Source organism: Plectropomus leopardus, chromosome 16 (assembly GCF_026936395.1).
Source record: "Plectropomus leopardus strain MGB_pleo_1.0 chromosome 16, ASM2693639v1, whole genome shotgun sequence".
NCBI lineage: Eukaryota > Metazoa > Chordata > Actinopteri > Perciformes > Serranidae > Plectropomus > Plectropomus leopardus.
The window spans coordinates 21,786,576-21,803,794 of NC_142191.1; the positions used below are offsets into that span (position 1 = coordinate 21,786,576).

General features: G+C 38.7%; 2 protein-coding genes across 4 annotated transcripts; one reads left to right on the top strand and one right to left on the bottom strand.

The window, feature by feature from the left end:
* Window positions 1–313: 313 nt before the first annotated feature.
* On the bottom strand, window positions 314–8,680 carry pcmt1 (protein-L-isoaspartate (D-aspartate) O-methyltransferase). 3 transcript variants are annotated; one of them, XM_042503310.2, is made up of 8 exons: window positions 8,485–8,680; window positions 4,048–4,152; window positions 3,931–3,962; window positions 3,422–3,526; window positions 3,152–3,272; window positions 2,186–2,271; window positions 1,817–1,986; window positions 314–1,298 (listed from the first exon to the last, which is right to left on the bottom strand). In XM_042503310.2, the coding sequence occupies exons 1-8, from the start codon at window positions 8,663–8,665 to the stop codon at window positions 1,286–1,288; spliced, it is 813 nt and encodes a 270-aa protein (XP_042359244.1). In that variant the 5' UTR covers window positions 8,666–8,680; the 3' UTR covers window positions 314–1,285. The 3 variants fall into 3 exon arrangements, with proteins under 3 accessions (XP_042359244.1, XP_042359245.1, XP_087945608.1); XM_042503311.2 differs by having other exon boundaries at window positions 1,759–1,986; XM_088089482.1 differs by lacking the exon at window positions 8,485–8,680 and adding an exon at window positions 6,837–6,983.
* A 2,022-nt stretch (window positions 8,681–10,702) lies between these two features.
* Window positions 10,703–17,118, top strand: nup43 (nucleoporin 43). The gene is made up of 8 exons (XM_042503558.2): window positions 10,703–10,937; window positions 11,376–11,498; window positions 12,341–12,418; window positions 13,882–14,044; window positions 14,171–14,306; window positions 14,882–15,033; window positions 15,193–15,309; window positions 16,575–17,118. Exons 1-8 carry the CDS (start codon window positions 10,818–10,820, stop codon window positions 16,802–16,804), a joined length of 1,119 nt encoding a protein of 372 aa, XP_042359492.1. The 5' UTR covers window positions 10,703–10,817; the 3' UTR covers window positions 16,805–17,118.
* The last annotated feature ends 101 nt before the right edge of the window (window positions 17,119–17,219 follow it).

Consider the following 17,219-nt stretch of genomic DNA (forward strand, 5'->3'; position numbering starts at 1 on the left):
ATGTATTTTTTTTCTTTAGACTAATTTTCAAGTAAATTTCTTGTACATTTTTAATAAATTCTTGCTATTTTTTTCTCATTGTCTTCTCGTGTTTTTTAAGAAATCAAGCAAACCCAAAACAATACATATATTCAAAAAAAAATTCCCAAACTTTCTGTTAATTCCAAAACAGTTTTTCTAATTCCATGACAACATGACTGAAAGAAGAAGATACATGTTATTCTCTTCATCTGTCGTTGGTTTTAATGTGGCTGATCAGTGTATCTGTATCACCGGGGTTTGCAGCCTGAACACAAAAGATTCAACCATAAAAGACAGACAAAAACATAAGCATCTCTTTATTTTCATGTGCCATTCCAAACTGTGAAAGCCAAACATCTTCCATCACCCAAAATAAAATGTGCTTTTTGATTTCAAGAAAACAGACATTCATTTGCTTTATATTGTTGGAGTTTATTTTGGCAAAGCAGTGACTATCCCATTTAGTATCAGTCACCAGAATAGCCTGCGCAAATTGTTAATGGGAAGAAAAAAAACTGCAGCAGAAAGCAACACATCACCAGGTGGAAAAGCACAGCCCTGCATGTGCACGTGTGTCGGTGTTTAAGTGCTCGGCTCTCTTTGGAGTATCATCAGTTATGATCCAATGCGTTGCTTATTCTATGTGTAGGATGACTTAAGAGTGCTGCACATCAAACGGCATGTGTGGGTTACATCAGTCATTGTGTCGCCTGTGTGTGTGTGTTTGTGTGTGTGTGTGTGTGTTCCTAATACTGCTTGCAGGGGAAGAAGCTCATGTTAGCAGAGAGGTCTACAATTAGATGATCCTCACACACACACACACACACACGCTGTAGCTAGGTGAATTATCTGAATCTTTCAGGCTTTCCTCCTCATCGTCCGGCGTTCCTCCTACATTCAGCTTTGATGCGGCTGAAATGTAATACTGCAAAAATGGCTGATTGCAATTCATATGTTGAAACCACAAAAAAAAAAAACAACTAAAATCCAGCAGTTTAAAATAAACAACCAAAAAAATGCAGGCCTGAAAAGAAAAAACATAACATCCTCTCCTGATATTTCTTCGCTGAGCTTGAAGCAGTCTCTCTTCCCTGCCCCTCTGGGCTGTCATCAATGTGATACTCGAGTCCAGCGTTAGACGTAAAACAAACAAAAAAAAAAGCATGTTTTGTTATGCTTTGAACAGAATGCCATGGGCTGTTTGACCCCGTCCGAGTTTTCTCCAGGTTCAAACTTAAAGGTGGAGTATGGACTGTCTTCCTCTTCAAAGTTCATCCCTGTGAAAAAGAAGTCAAATGTCAGAAAAGGCAGGGGAAAAAAAAGTAGAGCGGCATGCAGGAACCACACTCCTGTCATGCAAACAAAGAGTTAAAACCACATGCAAAATGTGCAGATCACAGGAAACAGTTACTGGTTGTTGTCTACATCTCACAGAGAAGAAGATCAAACTGAACAAATTAAAAGTTTGGTTTTAATGTGCAGCCAAATTGACAAAGAGGTCATGCTCTGGAAAACCAAGCATATGCCTTTCACGCTGCTGCTGGTTCTTTTGTGTTTCAGTGCCAAAAAACTTCAAATTGAATCACTCAGGCAGGCTTAATTTGGAACTGTGGTGTTAAAAATAAAATGATGAAAAGAAACGTGCTTGTCAGTTTGGTATGGAAGAAGCAAAAAATGTCAAGCAGCAAAATGCAGCCCCTTGTGATCCATTGCCTGCTCCAAGCCACACCATTTCACCTTTGCCACTGTGAGAAGGAGAGAGGGGGGAGGAGGGGGAGAAGGAAGTCACTTCCACCTGGAACACTGCTTCTCTTTGTCTGTTAAAGGCACATAAATCACCCCCATCAAGGGCTTCATTTTGGTGCTGCCATCCTCCATCTTGTCGTACTGCTCCAACATCTGGTTTCCTCCCGCGGGGCCGACAGGCAGAATCAGCCGGCCGCCGGGCTTCAGCTGGTCCAGAAGCTAAGCAAGACACGCGGGACATGTGAGTCAACAGGACCAAACAACACGCGTTCACAAACACATTCCAGTCATGTTTTGAAAGATGTAATTGTGTTAAATTTTGGTGAAGAAAGTTCAGTGGTGGCATTCATGTTTTTCAGTGAATTGGAACAACGTGACCTTGATTATCAGCTCTTAAAAAGTTTTCGGAGAGACTCACAGCTTGGGGGACATTGGGTGCTGCTGCGCCAACATGGATGGCATCATAAGGTGCTTCCTCAGGGAAGCCCATTCGCCCATCTCCCACTGAAACACACACAGAGCGAGCGTCCGGTCACCGTCTACTGTTTTATGACACTTAAGTTTTATTTGTCCTTTTTTTTTTCATGGAAAGAAAACATGAGGAACATTGTCGGGCATAAAGACAATCATCATATTTAGATAGGGTATACCATGTTACGGGTCGGAAATATGAGGCCTACTACAGCACTTAAAAAATACTTACCATTTACCTAAACTGACAGTTACTGACTGCAGGCGGCTCAGTCTCGAGCCATTTACAAATAACTACCTTTTTTTTCCGCTGCTACTATAAATATTTGTAAGAGATATCTATCATTTCCTGTCATTTCTTCCGACAGGTCACCCAAGTAAAGGGTCAGTAAGAGAGAATCTGCTGCACGATTTCCCAGATGTTTCTCCAAAACAACTGTATCTTTGGGCAGGTCCAGAAAATGCGATGGTGATTCGCCTCATCATCCCCACACTTCTCCAGCTATTATGCTCCGTAGTCATGAGAGATTCATTTTAAATTTGGAATTAGCGACAAAACGAGCAAGATTTTGCCAGCCAAATTTGCGCCGGTACATAGAGCGAGAAGTAGAAAAGGTAGATTCACACTCGCGGTCTACTTTTATTTATCACCTAGTTGTATCAGCACCACCACCCTCCTGCAGAGCAAGTGAAAGTAGGTACTCGCTGCTCAATTATTTAGTGCTGCACAGCCCCGTCTACTGAGCCACTGTGTGTTCGGTTCCCCACTACAGAGAAGACAGGAAGGACAAAGGAGCATAACACTGTCCCTTATTTTTAAAAGGAACAGTCAGACGACATTTCTGCACATCATTTCTGACAAAAACTAAATGCCGTGAACGAACTGAACTGCTTTTCATCAAAGACATCTTACCTATTAGCTTGATTCTGCCTGATGTTATCAAACTGGGGTCATCTTTCTTCACATTGGTTATCGAATCGTCTACCAGCTCTTTGATGTGATCAATTCCTATAACTTTCCCTTTTGCACCAACCTGTGAAGCACAGAGGGAGCAACATGGTGCTCAGTTCATACGACAATATCACAACACGTCCCATCTCATTTCATGTTGACAGGCCAATCTGTGAAGCAGAAAGCCACTAAAGAGAAATTTTATGTGTTTACCCGTCATGTGTGGCTCACCATTCTTGCGAAGCAAACCGACAGGATCCCACTGCCGGAGCCAACGTCCAGAGCTTTGGCTCCCTCGTACAGCTGGTCGTGTAGAAGCTCCAGGGCGTAGGCGTGCTGGGTGGAGGGAGGGGACGTCAACAGGGACACTGCATTACAACCCATCAGTCAGCATTCATACTGCATCAAACACTGGCTGTGATGAGGCGAGGCCCTGCAGGTACATCTGTGGGGTGCAGCTAGCTGACCAACATTACTACTCGTGTCTTCATTTTCAGTTAGTAGCAGGGAGATTTGACACCATAACAATCAACAGAAATCTATGTAACTGCTTTGATTTGCTTAATTTCCCTTGTAAAAGACAGATGGTGAAAGGGGAGACGATTTGTAATTCTCTGCTTCTCCTTGTTATCTACTGAATGACTGAATGAGAGCACGCTTAAACAAACAGAACAAAAAAAAAACTTCACAGTTGTGATTCACAGGATGAAGAAATGTATGAGAGTGTTTTAAAGTCATACCATGTGTGGGGCGCTGATGGTTGCTTGATAGCCTTTTGGTTAAAAGAGAGATTTTGTTAGTTAGACTGTATTTGGGTCCCAGACTGTGCTGAGTGATGATTGCGTGAGCAGACGTACCTATTGCCTGTGGCGAGTCCATGTATGGATTACTCCTAGAGAAATGGGCTCGGTCTGTGGCCAGCATGACTTCATAGACCTTGTCGGATTTAATAATGCCATTTTCTGCGGATGCAAAAGAGTACGTGTCACTGTGTGTTACGGAAACATTAACAAACACCAGGCAGGAATATATTACATAATCTTGCAGCTGATGCAAATAGAAATGCATGCAAGAAAAACAATATACAGGCGATGACAGAGAGAATTCAGGGATATTAGGCATTATACAATTACTCTAATTAGTGGTGCGACTGGGGTGTGATATGATATTTCGCGTGATAATTTGTCAACAAGCATCGCTGCTCTTTATATCCCTTTGTAACTGAGTATCAGACCATTGTGGGCAATTTACACATCAGCGAGCAGGACTGCTGTATGGCAAAACTGAATTTTTATGTGATTTTTTTTATGCACAATTAATCAAAATATTATCAAAAACTTGGGCATGTGCAATATCTAAATCACAGAAGCTGCAATTTTTTGATAAAGGTCAAATGTGACACAGCATGTCATTATAAAAGAGGCAATGTGGGGCTACACAGATGCCTACAAATGATCAAGACATAATGGAAAGTTGTTGGTTGGTACAGACCCCAGCAAAAATCTCAGCATCATTATTTTTAATGTTTATTTAGTTAACACGAAATGCAAAAAATTTCAATTCCCACTAAAATCACAACTAATATTACAATTGCAATATCTGTCAAATTATTGCAAGATTTTTTTATTGTATTTTTATTTTATTTTTTTTGCATATCCTGCACCCCTGATTTCTTTAGGGATGCACCAACTGTGAAATTCTGGGCCGATACTGGTATCTAAAATAGCAATATATAACTGATGCTATAAACTGATGTTAGCAGCACACAGGCGGGAAGCTTAGCACAAGCGTCAGCGTTTATAGACGAGTCTGGAAGAAATTAAAAAAGCTCTCTAAAGAGAGGGGTTTTAGGGGCTGGGACATAGTGGTTGTGTGTGTGGGCAGGGTAAACAGTCAAAATGTAATCAACAATCTGTTGTTCTGTCTGTAATTTGAAGATGTTGCAAGAAAAAAAGTGATAAATTAGCTTCCTAAAGAAGCAATAGTGTCTTCAGGATAATCCCTCCTAACAGGTTCTTGTAGCAGCTGGTGCCAACGGCAGGAAAAGCCAACGACAGCCGGCGCTGCTCTCATTACAGTCTCCGCTCACCGTCACAGCTATGTGCTGCTTTAGGATACATTACACATGAATCATACGAGCTGCCAGATGGACTCCTACTAGTGACTTCGGGAAATAAAATAAGCCATTCTGGCAGATTTCATGCTGTTTTCCTCCAATTTATAATCTTTCTCACAATTCAGAACTGTCTGTGAAAACCCCCAGGTGAAGCAAGCAAACTATATATTGCTTTTAGGCTATAAACCCACTTAGTATATATATTTTAAAGGCACATTTTATTTTCATCCAAAGCATTACTGGCTGCTAAAAAATTCATGAAGCAGTCGAGGTTTAAAAAATGCAACTGGGTGAACTATTACAGGCTGTACTGACCAGTCCTGAGCACCGGTCAGGAGGACACAAACAATATAAAAAAAAAAAAACAACAAAAGTTGTGAATTAGCATGCATCCTGAGTGTGACCTGCTTAAATCCACTTTCTGCAAACTGTGGATTAAATTTAAGATATTTGTGTCTGGCAGGCCAGTGTCCAGTGTCAATCAGGAGCAGAAAACCAAGTAGTGACCACTTACAGAACAAATTGAATATTTGCAACAAAAAGCCAACTATAAAATGGCCAATTAAAGGTTTTAACTTGAATTGATTATACTAGTGCCAGGAAAAATACATTTGCATAATTGGCAGCCTTTATGAGGGGATGCTCCTGGAATTGACTGAAAAGCCTTTCAGTGAAAGACTAATTAACTCGTTAAAGATTTCTAGCATTTTATTATCCTGCATGACAGGGCTTTGCATGCTGAGGAGCTGGTTTCAGCTTCCTTATTTCCACTTTTCTTTTACCATGTACTATTTCAACATGTGCTCAATAATAAACCGAGACATAGAATCATATCTGGCAAGTAAGACAAAGAAAGGAGAACATGCAAATTCTGCCTTTTGTTAAAAAAACAAATGGAGCATGACTGACCGCTGCTCTCTTACCATACAGCTTTTGGCAAAATGTTTGCAGCCAAACTATCTGATGCCCAACTGGACTGCACAGAATATAAATAGCCGCGGTAGATACTTTATACTGAATGTGGATATGCACAGTCTGCAGATATCGTCATGTTGAATATCATTTTGCTTAATGCAAGTTTTCATGTCAGATCAGTTCCTGTATCCTGATGCTCACATTCACACCTACACCCTATTTGGAGTCACTGCATGTCTATGGGAGGAATCAAGACAAAGCTGGTGCTGACATGTGAAAATAGATTTAACAAACTTTAATTTGTGTCATGTCTTAATATTCTTAAATTGAGAAGCTGTGCAGGTCTTAAAAACAAGCTTATTCCTGTGCTAGGATATAATCATTGCTGTAGCTTGTTGGTTAAATCTAGCTTAATATTAGCAGGGAAATCTTATTAAGACAAAGTTAGATACATTTTCTTAAAATTAGATATATTTTCTCATGCAAAACATGCTCAACAAGATTATTTCTTTTTAGACAAAAAATAAGAGCAATTTGCCTGGAATAAGGCTTATTTACTTTCTTGAATTTACTGTTTTGCTGTGTAGGAGCTGTCACTACTGAGTTTTCTCTTACCCACACAATGCACTGTCATCTGTCTGCAGAATAAACCATGTGGCACTGATGACAGCGATCACAGTGGACTTAGCACCAGATCGCAGCGGTCTAGCAGGGTGGCACACTGAGTCACAGCCCTGTTTTTCTGCAGAGCAACAGCTAACTGCTGCTGTGACACAGCATGCTGCCATTTTCAATCACCCACTAACAAGGGCACTGTAGAAACTAGCCTAAAAATTACAGCTGTCAGTGTCATTCATGTGAAAGTGAAGTGAACTGCACAGCGACAGTGACGACTGCAGAGAAAAACACTGGCCCTTCATCCAGAATTTATACTCCTCCGGAGTCAGCACACAGGCAGGTAATATAATAACACAGACCATCACACCTTGGAACACAACCCGTTTCAGTGTCTCCCCTCTGTTAGGACGACTGGACTCTGTCCGCCAAAACAACCAGAAACAAGACGGCTTCTCCCCACAGGCCATCGCTCTGATGAACAGTTAAAACAGTCATAAACTGTCCATTACCCTTTAACACCTTAACATCCACTGCCCCGAGCATAGATTTTAATTTTACAGCTTTTATGCACCATTTTGTATATGTACATATTATGTGTCACTGCCAAGATGAATACAGCAATCTATAATATAGGCACATGTATACATGCAAATATGGTCAAGAGCTTAGGTTTTATTGAAAATTTGAGGGTTTAGGTGTCGTCTGCCAGAACAATTTGGAGCGTCAATTAATTTTCTGCATCTATTTATAGTGTTACTGTAATTATTATTAGGTCAATTTAAAATATGCATGTCATACATATGTTTCCTTGAGCCTCCCTCAGTAACTGAGGAAAAGGCATGACCCTCGCTTTGCCATATATATATATATATCCACATTTCACGGTTTCTGGCTAGGATAAATGGTGTGATTCTTGACGAAAAACATGCCCTGAAACCCTCTTGTGGATTTTCCAGATCTTAAGATATTAAAAATATATATAAAACAGGGTTAATTCAAGTTGAATTTCCCTCCCCAAAGTCAAAAAACACAAGTCCCTAATAATTATTTTTGGCTCCGCTGCGTTGCACCAGCCTCTCCCCTCCATAATAACGAACAGTCCCTTATAGTCCTGTCACATTTTTGCTTTTATTTGTCCAGCTTTGTTGTCCCTATTATTCGCTTTTTTGCTATTCACATGTATGTTATTTAGGAGCAATGCAAACAATCAAGTCAAATTCCTTGTAAATGATCCCGTCATTGACCCCTACAAGTGATTATGATCAATGAATGTGGGCAGGGCAGTTAGCAGCGCTGCTATCGCTAGCTACAACGTTCCAAATGACGCACATAGAGCTAGCAGGCTAAGCTAACCTGACTCAAAACTAAACCCACACAAATAATCTTTTAGCTAAAGGGTAACGTGTATCTTTCATGTTGATGTGTTTTTCTGCAGCGGTACGGGAGGCACGCATCTGCTCCACGGCGTGAGCGTGGTTAGGGAAAGGGGTGGAGAGAGGTAACGCTAGGTCAACAACAACATACCACATAGCTTAGCAACCAGCTAGTCCCTGTGTTAAACCCTCAGCCTGCAAACTCAACCGTTTTCCGGCGACCTGTCCGCGGAGGCGTCGGTGCCGCTGCAGAACAAAACATGAGCACTTACTGCGGAGGTTGTTGACAAGCTCTGCGTGGCTAGCTCCTCCAGATTTCCAGGCCATTATTAAACACACTTTGCGGAGTAAGTAGACAGCAGCTGTCAGTGCCGCGCCTGCGCCGACCGTTTTGCCGAGGAAGCTGACGACCTCCAGAGTAGACGGCGAGGCGGCGGACACGTCACGAGACATCCGAAATGATGTTACTGCGGGGCGGCTTTTCTAACGCACACCCCGGCACACGACAGTGTCATTTGAAAAAAAAAAAAATCAAATTATTGTTTTTTTCTTAAAATACAAGCCGCAATTAGGGTTATTTGCACTGGGAAAAGCCACATCGCTCACTGAGTCAATAATCAGATTTGCCGCAGTAGCAGAGACGGTGGCCGGTAGGTGGAGTGAGACACTCGTTAACCTGTGGGCACGACATAGTACAAATACATGGAAACATAGGTTTACAAGGAAACGTCATAGATATAAAGCACCACTGTCGTACATTTAAAAAAACAAAAAAAAAAAAACAAACCTGCAATGTAAAAATGTTTTGTGAGGTAGTGTACTTAATTCAGCAGAGTAGGAGGGTGGCTGAGGTAAAGTGGTGGACAAGGTACACAACATTTACTTAAGTCAAAATTTAGATAACAACGACAGCAATAATAACAACAACAATAATAATAACTTTATTTATATGGCACCATTAAAAATAGAGTTTACAACGTGCTTTGACAAACAAGGCAAAGCACAAGCAAGAGGAGTTCCTTGTAGAGGTAACATAACTAGGCTATAAGAGCCAAAATATAATGCCGAACTAAGGCCAGACAAAATGTAATGTAAAATTAAACAAGAGAGAAACCGTTACAAAATAAAAATAACTACCAACCCATACCAATAAGAGTAAATACAATTCAAAGAGTATTAGCAGTAAACACTGGCATAATAGCACCAATAATAGATTCAAACACAATCAAGTTGAGAGACAAACTAACTACTCCTGGTCAAATATTACTCCAATGCAAATGAAAGTTGCTAAATCAAATAATTACTTGAGTTAAAGTATTGGTGTGCTGGCTTTTAAAAAAATACTGAAATATTCATGGTGCTTTTTTAGAATTTATTTTTAATCTCAGTACATTCTGTCACAATACATTTGCAGATCCCAGTGACAGCACACTGACTGCACTGACTTGTAGAAACGGTAGAGCGAAACACTTGTTGAATATACTGCAAAGCCTATATTATTGCGCAGGGAAACATACATTGACAATGACACTGATATATCCCTCACAATTTCTAAACAATACTAATAACATGTCACACTGCCTGTGAATATAATCCTTTGAACCGTAGGCCTATTTCTACATGTATTTTGGATAATCTCTGACCTAATACTGAAAAGCAGAGGTAGTCACAAGTGTCCTGTGCCGGAATAAAAGTTCTCTAATAAATGATTAGAGAAAAGTAAGATCAAACTTTGATTGAAGAAATCATTGCAAAGTATAAGATCAAGTAATGAGTGAACAGATACATTTATTCTTTATTTATTAATTCAATCTTGAGTGCTACATTAATGACACCTGAATGAAATAACAGCAATAAAATCATTATTCAGTAATGGTATAATAATATAATAATAGTGTGTAGCCTAATAATACTAAATAATGTTTTATGCAAAGAAGGCCTATTGACTTGAATTCAATCTGAAAGTGTCATATAGCAAATATATGATCCCACCCACACAGTCCCTTTTTCACTCACACTTCACCTGTATAAAAACAAAACAAACAAGTTATTTTGGGAATTATTTTGCTTGTCATCAGAATCTCATCATCTTATAGGCCTATCAAATTTGCTTGATGTAATGATGTTTATTTTTATTGTTCCCCGAGTTCCTGCCTTTGCTTTGTCTGTCAAAGCACTTCGTAAACAGCTGTTTTTGAAGGTGCTTTATAAATTAAGTTATTGTTATTATTATTATTATTATTATTATTATTATTATAAGAAATGAAATAATTTGATTGTGCCTTCTACGTAAAACATGGTTATACTTCGATGACATTTAATTCATTTATTTATTTACATGATGATGATGATGAATTAATAATTTTTTTCAATGCTCGGTAATGAAATCAAACAAGTATCAAATACTAAAGGTGGGGCTAAATCCTTATCTAGGAGGGTAAATAGTAAATGTGCGACAAATCGCTGAATTTAATAGTATGACCTTAATGAGCCACCGTAGTTACGTACAAAGTAGTAGGCGCGCGCACTCCGGTCTCCCGTCAATGCTAAGCTAACACCAGCAGTCGTTATTATAGTTTAAAGTGTGCACAACGTTTCTGTTTCAATGGAGAGTATAAATGCAAAGTACGTGTCCCAGAAAATCAGTAAGACCAGATGGCGACCAGTATCACATTCGTCTCTACAGCAACCAGATATCTTTGCGACTGGCTCGTGGGATAACGAGGTTGGCAAGTTGTCAGTTACTGTTATCATACTAATAATAACCAAACTTCATAGAAAAATGTATTAATTTTAGGTTAGTTTACGAATTTACTGCCTCATACACCTTGTAACTTTCTAAATATGACTTGAAACGTGTTATGAATCGTATTGTGTATTTTCGGCATGCAACTAGTGCATTAACCAAGTGTTAAATTTACTGTAGAGATGGCATGATAAAATAAATTTGTCATTTACTAACAAGGTTTAAAGGCTGACTTATATATGTCTGCTGAGATCCTACCAAATTGGGAGTCTAATGGCAAGTAAAAGACATTTTGCTTGTTTGACTGGTTATCAGAAATGGTCTATTAGATAGTATATTTCCTGTCTTTTATTCTTTGCTTCACATTATAATGATTTAAACGAGTTTCCCCGTTGTGTGTCCATAACTCCATAACAGGACAACAAGATTTCCTTTTGGTCCATTGGGAATCATGGAAGTTCTGGCATGGATGATGGATTTGAAGGAGATCCACAGCTTTTATGTGAACACAAGCACGATGGAGATGTTCTGGACCTTCAAGTAAGACAATCACTCAGAATCCAAACTAATAAGTGCTACTAAAGTGTAGCACTTTAAAGTTACTGTATATGTAAATATTAAAGATTGTTCAGTTGTGCAATTGGCCTGAAGTGGGCACTTTGCAACATGTAATTTAGGAATGCACCAATCTAACTTTTTCTCTTGTGATACCAAGTCTGATAAATCTGATTTACTTGCAATCACAATGTTGCACTGTCTGTTAGCTTTGATTGTTCACAGTCAGAATGTTGCAATGTCTGTTATTTGTCTGTATTCACAACTATGTAGTACTGGTCATTTTTGGTCTGCCATTCGCAATCCACAGTCACTAACCATCTGCATTCTCCACTTTAACCAACCTCAGAATGCAAATCACCTTGTGCAATACTATATATTGTGCAATATGGTATATAGTTTATGCAATAGCTTGCAATACTGTGTATTGATTGTGCAATAATGTGTATAGTCGATAGTGTAGAGTCTGTTGATAGTTGTTTAATTCAGGTCATATTTTGTATTTTATATTCTCCTTTTGATATTTTTTACTGTATGTTTAACGTTGCACTTAGGCGCTGTAACAAGTAAATTTCCTCAGTGTGTCGATCAATAAAGTCTATCTTATGCTATAAAGTACATAATGATGAAATTCATTTGTCACCGTGGCTGTATTTATTGCAAAGAACAGATTGAATGCACAATACTTTAGACTTTGATGTAACATCTTTGTGGATTCAAGACAGGATGTACCAAATGTCTGTAAAACTTTTGTTGTAATAGAAGTTGGTGTACTTATAATACCAGAGCTAATTTCATCTCTCTCCTGGTATGTTTTGTTTTTAAAGTTTCTGGACCAAGACAGAATCGTCACGACATCATCAACTGGAGCAGTCACCATCTACCGCCACCACCAAAAGAGTCAGGTACATGCTGGCAGCGTAATGTCTTCAAAATCCACATTTTTCACATACATTAAGCTCATCCAGTTTATGTAGGAGGACGTCCATAATGAGTCTATAACATGTAGACAAATTACACACATTCACAGCAGTATATTATTCAGAGAAGTAACATGCACCAAGGGTTGCAGTGAGGTGCTAATCACTAGCAGAAATTTGGCACACTCTGTAAATAATATGTATCTTATATATCAATAAAAGAGCAATGCATATTTCTTTCAAGACATTTAACAACCTGTGAACAACCATCCTATATTTTCATATCTTTCTTTCAATTTTTCTTTTTATTTGAGGTTTACAGAACTACAGAAAAAAATATACAGAAAGATACTTACAGTATTTGCAATAATGATTACTTGTGTGATGCAGAATTAACAGTTTACAGCTGCGTAGTAACGGAGTGGTATTTCTATTTCTTCCTACTTTCATTTTTTTTCTCATTGTTTTTGTTAAAAAATAAAATAGAAAAGAAGACTATATACATATATGCATACCTACACACACAGAGACATATATGCACAATAACATACAAATAGTATACATGTGCATCTGCTCATCCTGCACTCTGATAAAATGAAATGAAACGTTTGATAAAATTAAACAAAGCAAACTAAATGAAATGCTGTTGGAACAAAAAAACAAAACTGTTAGACTGATATTTAGAGATGGTGCATCTTTCAGCTCACTCTTGTGCATGTCACAGTAACAAACATGGATAACTCTGTGAACATAGAAGATATACTATGCAGGATTTTTACTATAAAGACAATGTATACATTAATGCAGAAGTAATCCCTCACAGTCATCATTTTTAACCCAACAAAAGTGTGTGGTGGTTGTATGTTCTCTGCCTCCTACCTACATTTACTTATTTCTGTCTTATTTTCTGTGTTCAGGACGTTTATAAGAGTGTACCCCCACAGCACCCGGGTGAGGTTGGGGCGTTAAAAAAAAAAGGTAGTGACCAGGTGCCAGACTGTAATAAGCAGGCATCGTGCAGCTAGGCGAAAGGCAAAACCAGAGTGTATATGGGCTTTTACTTTCACTTTCACTGAGGAGCCTGTTTACAAACAGTAACTGAGAATCCTGTGTGGTATACTTTATTCTCTGATTCAAGAAACATTTGACCCTGTTCTTTGCCAGGAATAACTTGGGGCTAGACTTACCAGGGTTGACCTTTGCCTTCATCTTCCCGTTGTGAGAGGCGTATAAAAGGTACATACCTTGAGGTCATCATGTCCATAAGATGTTATTGATGACTTCGTAAACCGTCATTTAACACGACTGAATTCCCATCGACAAACAAGAGAATGGCCACACAAATGCGTTACAGTTCAAGGAAGTGAATGTTAGACAAACAGGATACATAACATACTTGTGGTCTGGTAAATATTCTAATTGTCCGATGTCCTCTCTCTCGACTGCAGACAATATCAGTTTCTCAGCGCTGGCTAAGAGCACATCGTTACCCTTGTGACAACGCTCCCTGCACTGGTGTTGTGTGCAGCAGCCCTGAGATCGTTACAGTTGGCGAAGATGGTAGGATCATCATCTTCAGAGCCGACCAGGAGGGAGTGATTCGTGTCATAGGTGAGATTAAAATTAAGCAAAATGCACATAACATTACAGTTCTTGGTATATGATAGCATCTTCAGGTCATGTGAGTTGGAAGAGTATAATTTGACCAACACGTTTTGTTTGTTTAACCATTGCTAGAGAACGCAGACAGCAGCACAATTCATGCTGTGACGTACCTGAGGACAACAGAGATTCTGACAGTGAACTCTATTGGACAACTCAAGCTGTGGGACTTAAGACAACAGAGCAACTCGCCATCCCAAATTCTCTCCCTGTAAGATCTCCTAACTTTAACACTACAAAACCTTTCTTAATGTTCATTTTTCTGTGTTGCTCTCTGCTTGGGGCATTCAATACAGGGTTCCCACTGTCATGGAAAACCTGCAGAAGTCATGGAATTTCACAAACTTGTTTTCCAGGCCTGGGAAAGTCATGGAACTAGTAAAATCCTTCAAAGTTTGGACAAGATGTTGATTGTAATTAAACTAATTGCAAGGTTTCCCACACATTAATTTATTAGTGACAGCCATCCATGTATGCCGCGAGGTGGTGTTGTGTTTTAAGAGGGTTTGAATCTGATATTAAGGGAAAAAATAATGTTATGACAGTGTGATTTAACATTTAGGACCACGAATGCCAAAGTTTCCACACCTATGCCGCACTACTACTGTTGAACTGTACCCCACTGCACCTTTGAGATAATGCAATGTTTGTTCTACACATTATCATGGACATTTTATTTGGGGTCCTTGAGAAGTCATGGAAAGATTTTTAAATTTTATCCAAGGAACCATGAGGCAACCCTCTTTATATTTGGGTGATTTTGATCATGAATTGTTTTCCTTTCAGGTCAGGGGATAGAGTCCCTCTGCACTGCGTGGACAGACATCCGAACCAGCAGCACATCGTGGCCACAGGAGGCCAGGACGGCATGCTGTGTGTCTGGGATGTGAGACAAGGCAACACACCCTTCTCGCTCATGGAGGCACACTCTGCTGAAAGTAAGAGTTTATTGTGCGCAGATGAATTATTTTTTACCAGTTTAAAACATACAGATCGAGTCTGACGTGGTTGTACATAGAGAAAGATTCTCCTTTTGTAATGCTTTGTTTTATAAATGTTTTTCTTTTTTTTCTTTTTTTTTTTGTTTTTTGTTACAGTGTGGGAAGTCCACTTCCACCCAACCAACCCAGATCACCTGTTCACGTGCTCAGAGGACGGTTCACTGCTGCACTGGGAGACTTCCGCACATTCAGACATGCCCTCCTTCTTACAAGGCAAGTCAAGTAACTCTGTTATTTATTTATTTATTTTTGTTATTCAGTTTTTTTTAATTAATTTTGGCATTATTCTAAACATAATGACGCTTATACTTAATGCACAAATATTAATTATGTAAAAATAAACGGATCTACAGTCAGACAGAAGAAACAGCAAGAATAACACAAAATCACACCAAATTAGACAAGTTAAACCAGAAAATAATATAAACCAAAAAAAGAAAAAAAGAAAGAAAAGAAAACATCTATTTTAACAGGCAGCTACAGAACCTCCCCCGCACGCACACACTATCTGATATGAGCCACTAAGATTTGCCAGTGGTTCTGTTATTCAGTTTAGCAGCCACCTTTAATAAGACACACAAAGGTTTCAAAGTTAGTTAGTTAGTTAGTTAATTCATTTATTGTCCACAGTGTGGAGATTTGTCTTTGGTCTCATAAAAAACAACAAGCAGAACAACACAACAACAACAACAACAACAAGAGAGTGGGATTTACTGATGCTTTTTTTGACAAAGAATTAAACGTTAAAGTCTCTTAAACTTGTGTTAAACTTGTCCTTATTTCAGACTTTTAACCAAAAACCCATGAAAAAAAAAAAGAAACATTGAATTTGAGACGAGGAAACAGGGATTGTTAAAATGTTAACTCAGTCCTGAGTTTTAGGACTCAATGCTGCACCACTAAATCAGAAGTACAATAAAATGCAATTAACATATTTGGATAGTTACTGAGGTTACATCTTTTAAAATAATAATGTTGAAAGTATTGTCATGATTTTAGAAATTCAGTGGTGGAATTTAATTAAATACATTTCAATCAATCAATCAGACTTTATTTCTAATAGCAATTTTCATACAAGCAAAACTACAACACAAAGTGCTTCATCCAATAAAACCAAAATTGTATTTATAATAAATAAATAAAGGATAACATAACAAATAATAGATTGTAAAAAAAAAGATTTTATCTGCAAATAGTTGCATCAGGAGCTGAAAATGATACATGACAGCATAATCATGTAATAGAGACTGATAGAATCTTAATCAGAGGCCATTTATATATTTAATTTATTAGTCATACAGATACAGAGTTTATCTTTTGGATGTCAGAGCGACCGCAGAAAGACTGAGTCAGCTGCTGTGATACAGATAACCGAGAACTAAAATGTCTTCATGCTAAGGAACAACATAATGCATAATGTGGTTTTCATAATAATACTCTAAAATATTAATAAAGATGGTTTTGTAACTATTCTCCAGGTGGCAGGAACAACAGCATGATATCTCGCAGTGCAATGGCCCCGGCGGGAGGGAACCAGTCCCTCATCAGTGCCTGGCTCAGCGGAGACACCAGTAAAGGCCGTCTGGAGACGACTCACATGCTGCCCAGCCAGACGCTGTCTGTCAACAGTTTGGACGTACTTGGACAATGTCTCGTCTGTGGGACCGACGGAGAAGCCATTTTTGTCAATAGACAGGTCCCAGTTTAAAAGAGTTGCAAGAGTGCAGCATGAGATGTGGATGAATGTCTGTTTATTTGCTGTCAATCACAACAGAGGTTTTATTGTCTCGCTTGATCACAAAGTGTGCCCAGAATACTGTTTGCAAAGGTGTGTTTAAGACATTTTGGTTTTTCTTGTCTGTCATATAATGTTGCATACACACTATATTTGTGCATTTTTGGATGGGTTAATCAGTGGATCAAGGTTTTTGTAGATCATTCCAAGCAGAGTATATCAGCTCTGTTGTGCTTTTGTTTTGTTTTGAAATAAAAGAAAATAAATAAAAAGCCTTTACATAAAAATTTCATGAGTCCACTGAAGTTTTTTTTAAGCAGAAATCCAAGGAAGGGCTCAGGACTTCTTAATGTTTTTTGCCTGCTCACAATGGATGTAGCACCTCCAC

Bases quoted from the DNA above. Each gene is read 5' to 3' on its own strand.
- pcmt1 (XM_042503310.2), bottom strand. From the start codon at position 8,665: ATGTCTCGTGACGTGTCCGCCGCCTCGCCGTCTACTCTGGAGGTCGTC. The intron at 3,963-4,047 runs GTACGTCTGCTC...TTTAACCAAAAG, and splicing joins GGACTCGCCACAGGCAATAG to GCTATCAAGCAACCATCAGC. The intron at 1,987-2,185 runs GTGAGTCTCTCC...TGTCTTGCTTAG, and splicing joins CACCCAATGTCCCCCAAGCT to CTTCTGGACCAGCTGAAGCC.
- nup43 (XM_042503558.2), top strand. From the start codon at position 10,818: ATGGAGAGTATAAATGCAAAGTACGTGTCCCAGAAAATCAGTAAGACC. The intron at 12,419-13,881 runs GTACATGCTGGC...TCTCGACTGCAG, and splicing joins GCCACCACCAAAAGAGTCAG to ACAATATCAGTTTCTCAGCG. The intron at 14,045-14,170 runs GTGAGATTAAAA...AACCATTGCTAG, and splicing joins GGGAGTGATTCGTGTCATAG to AGAACGCAGACAGCAGCACA.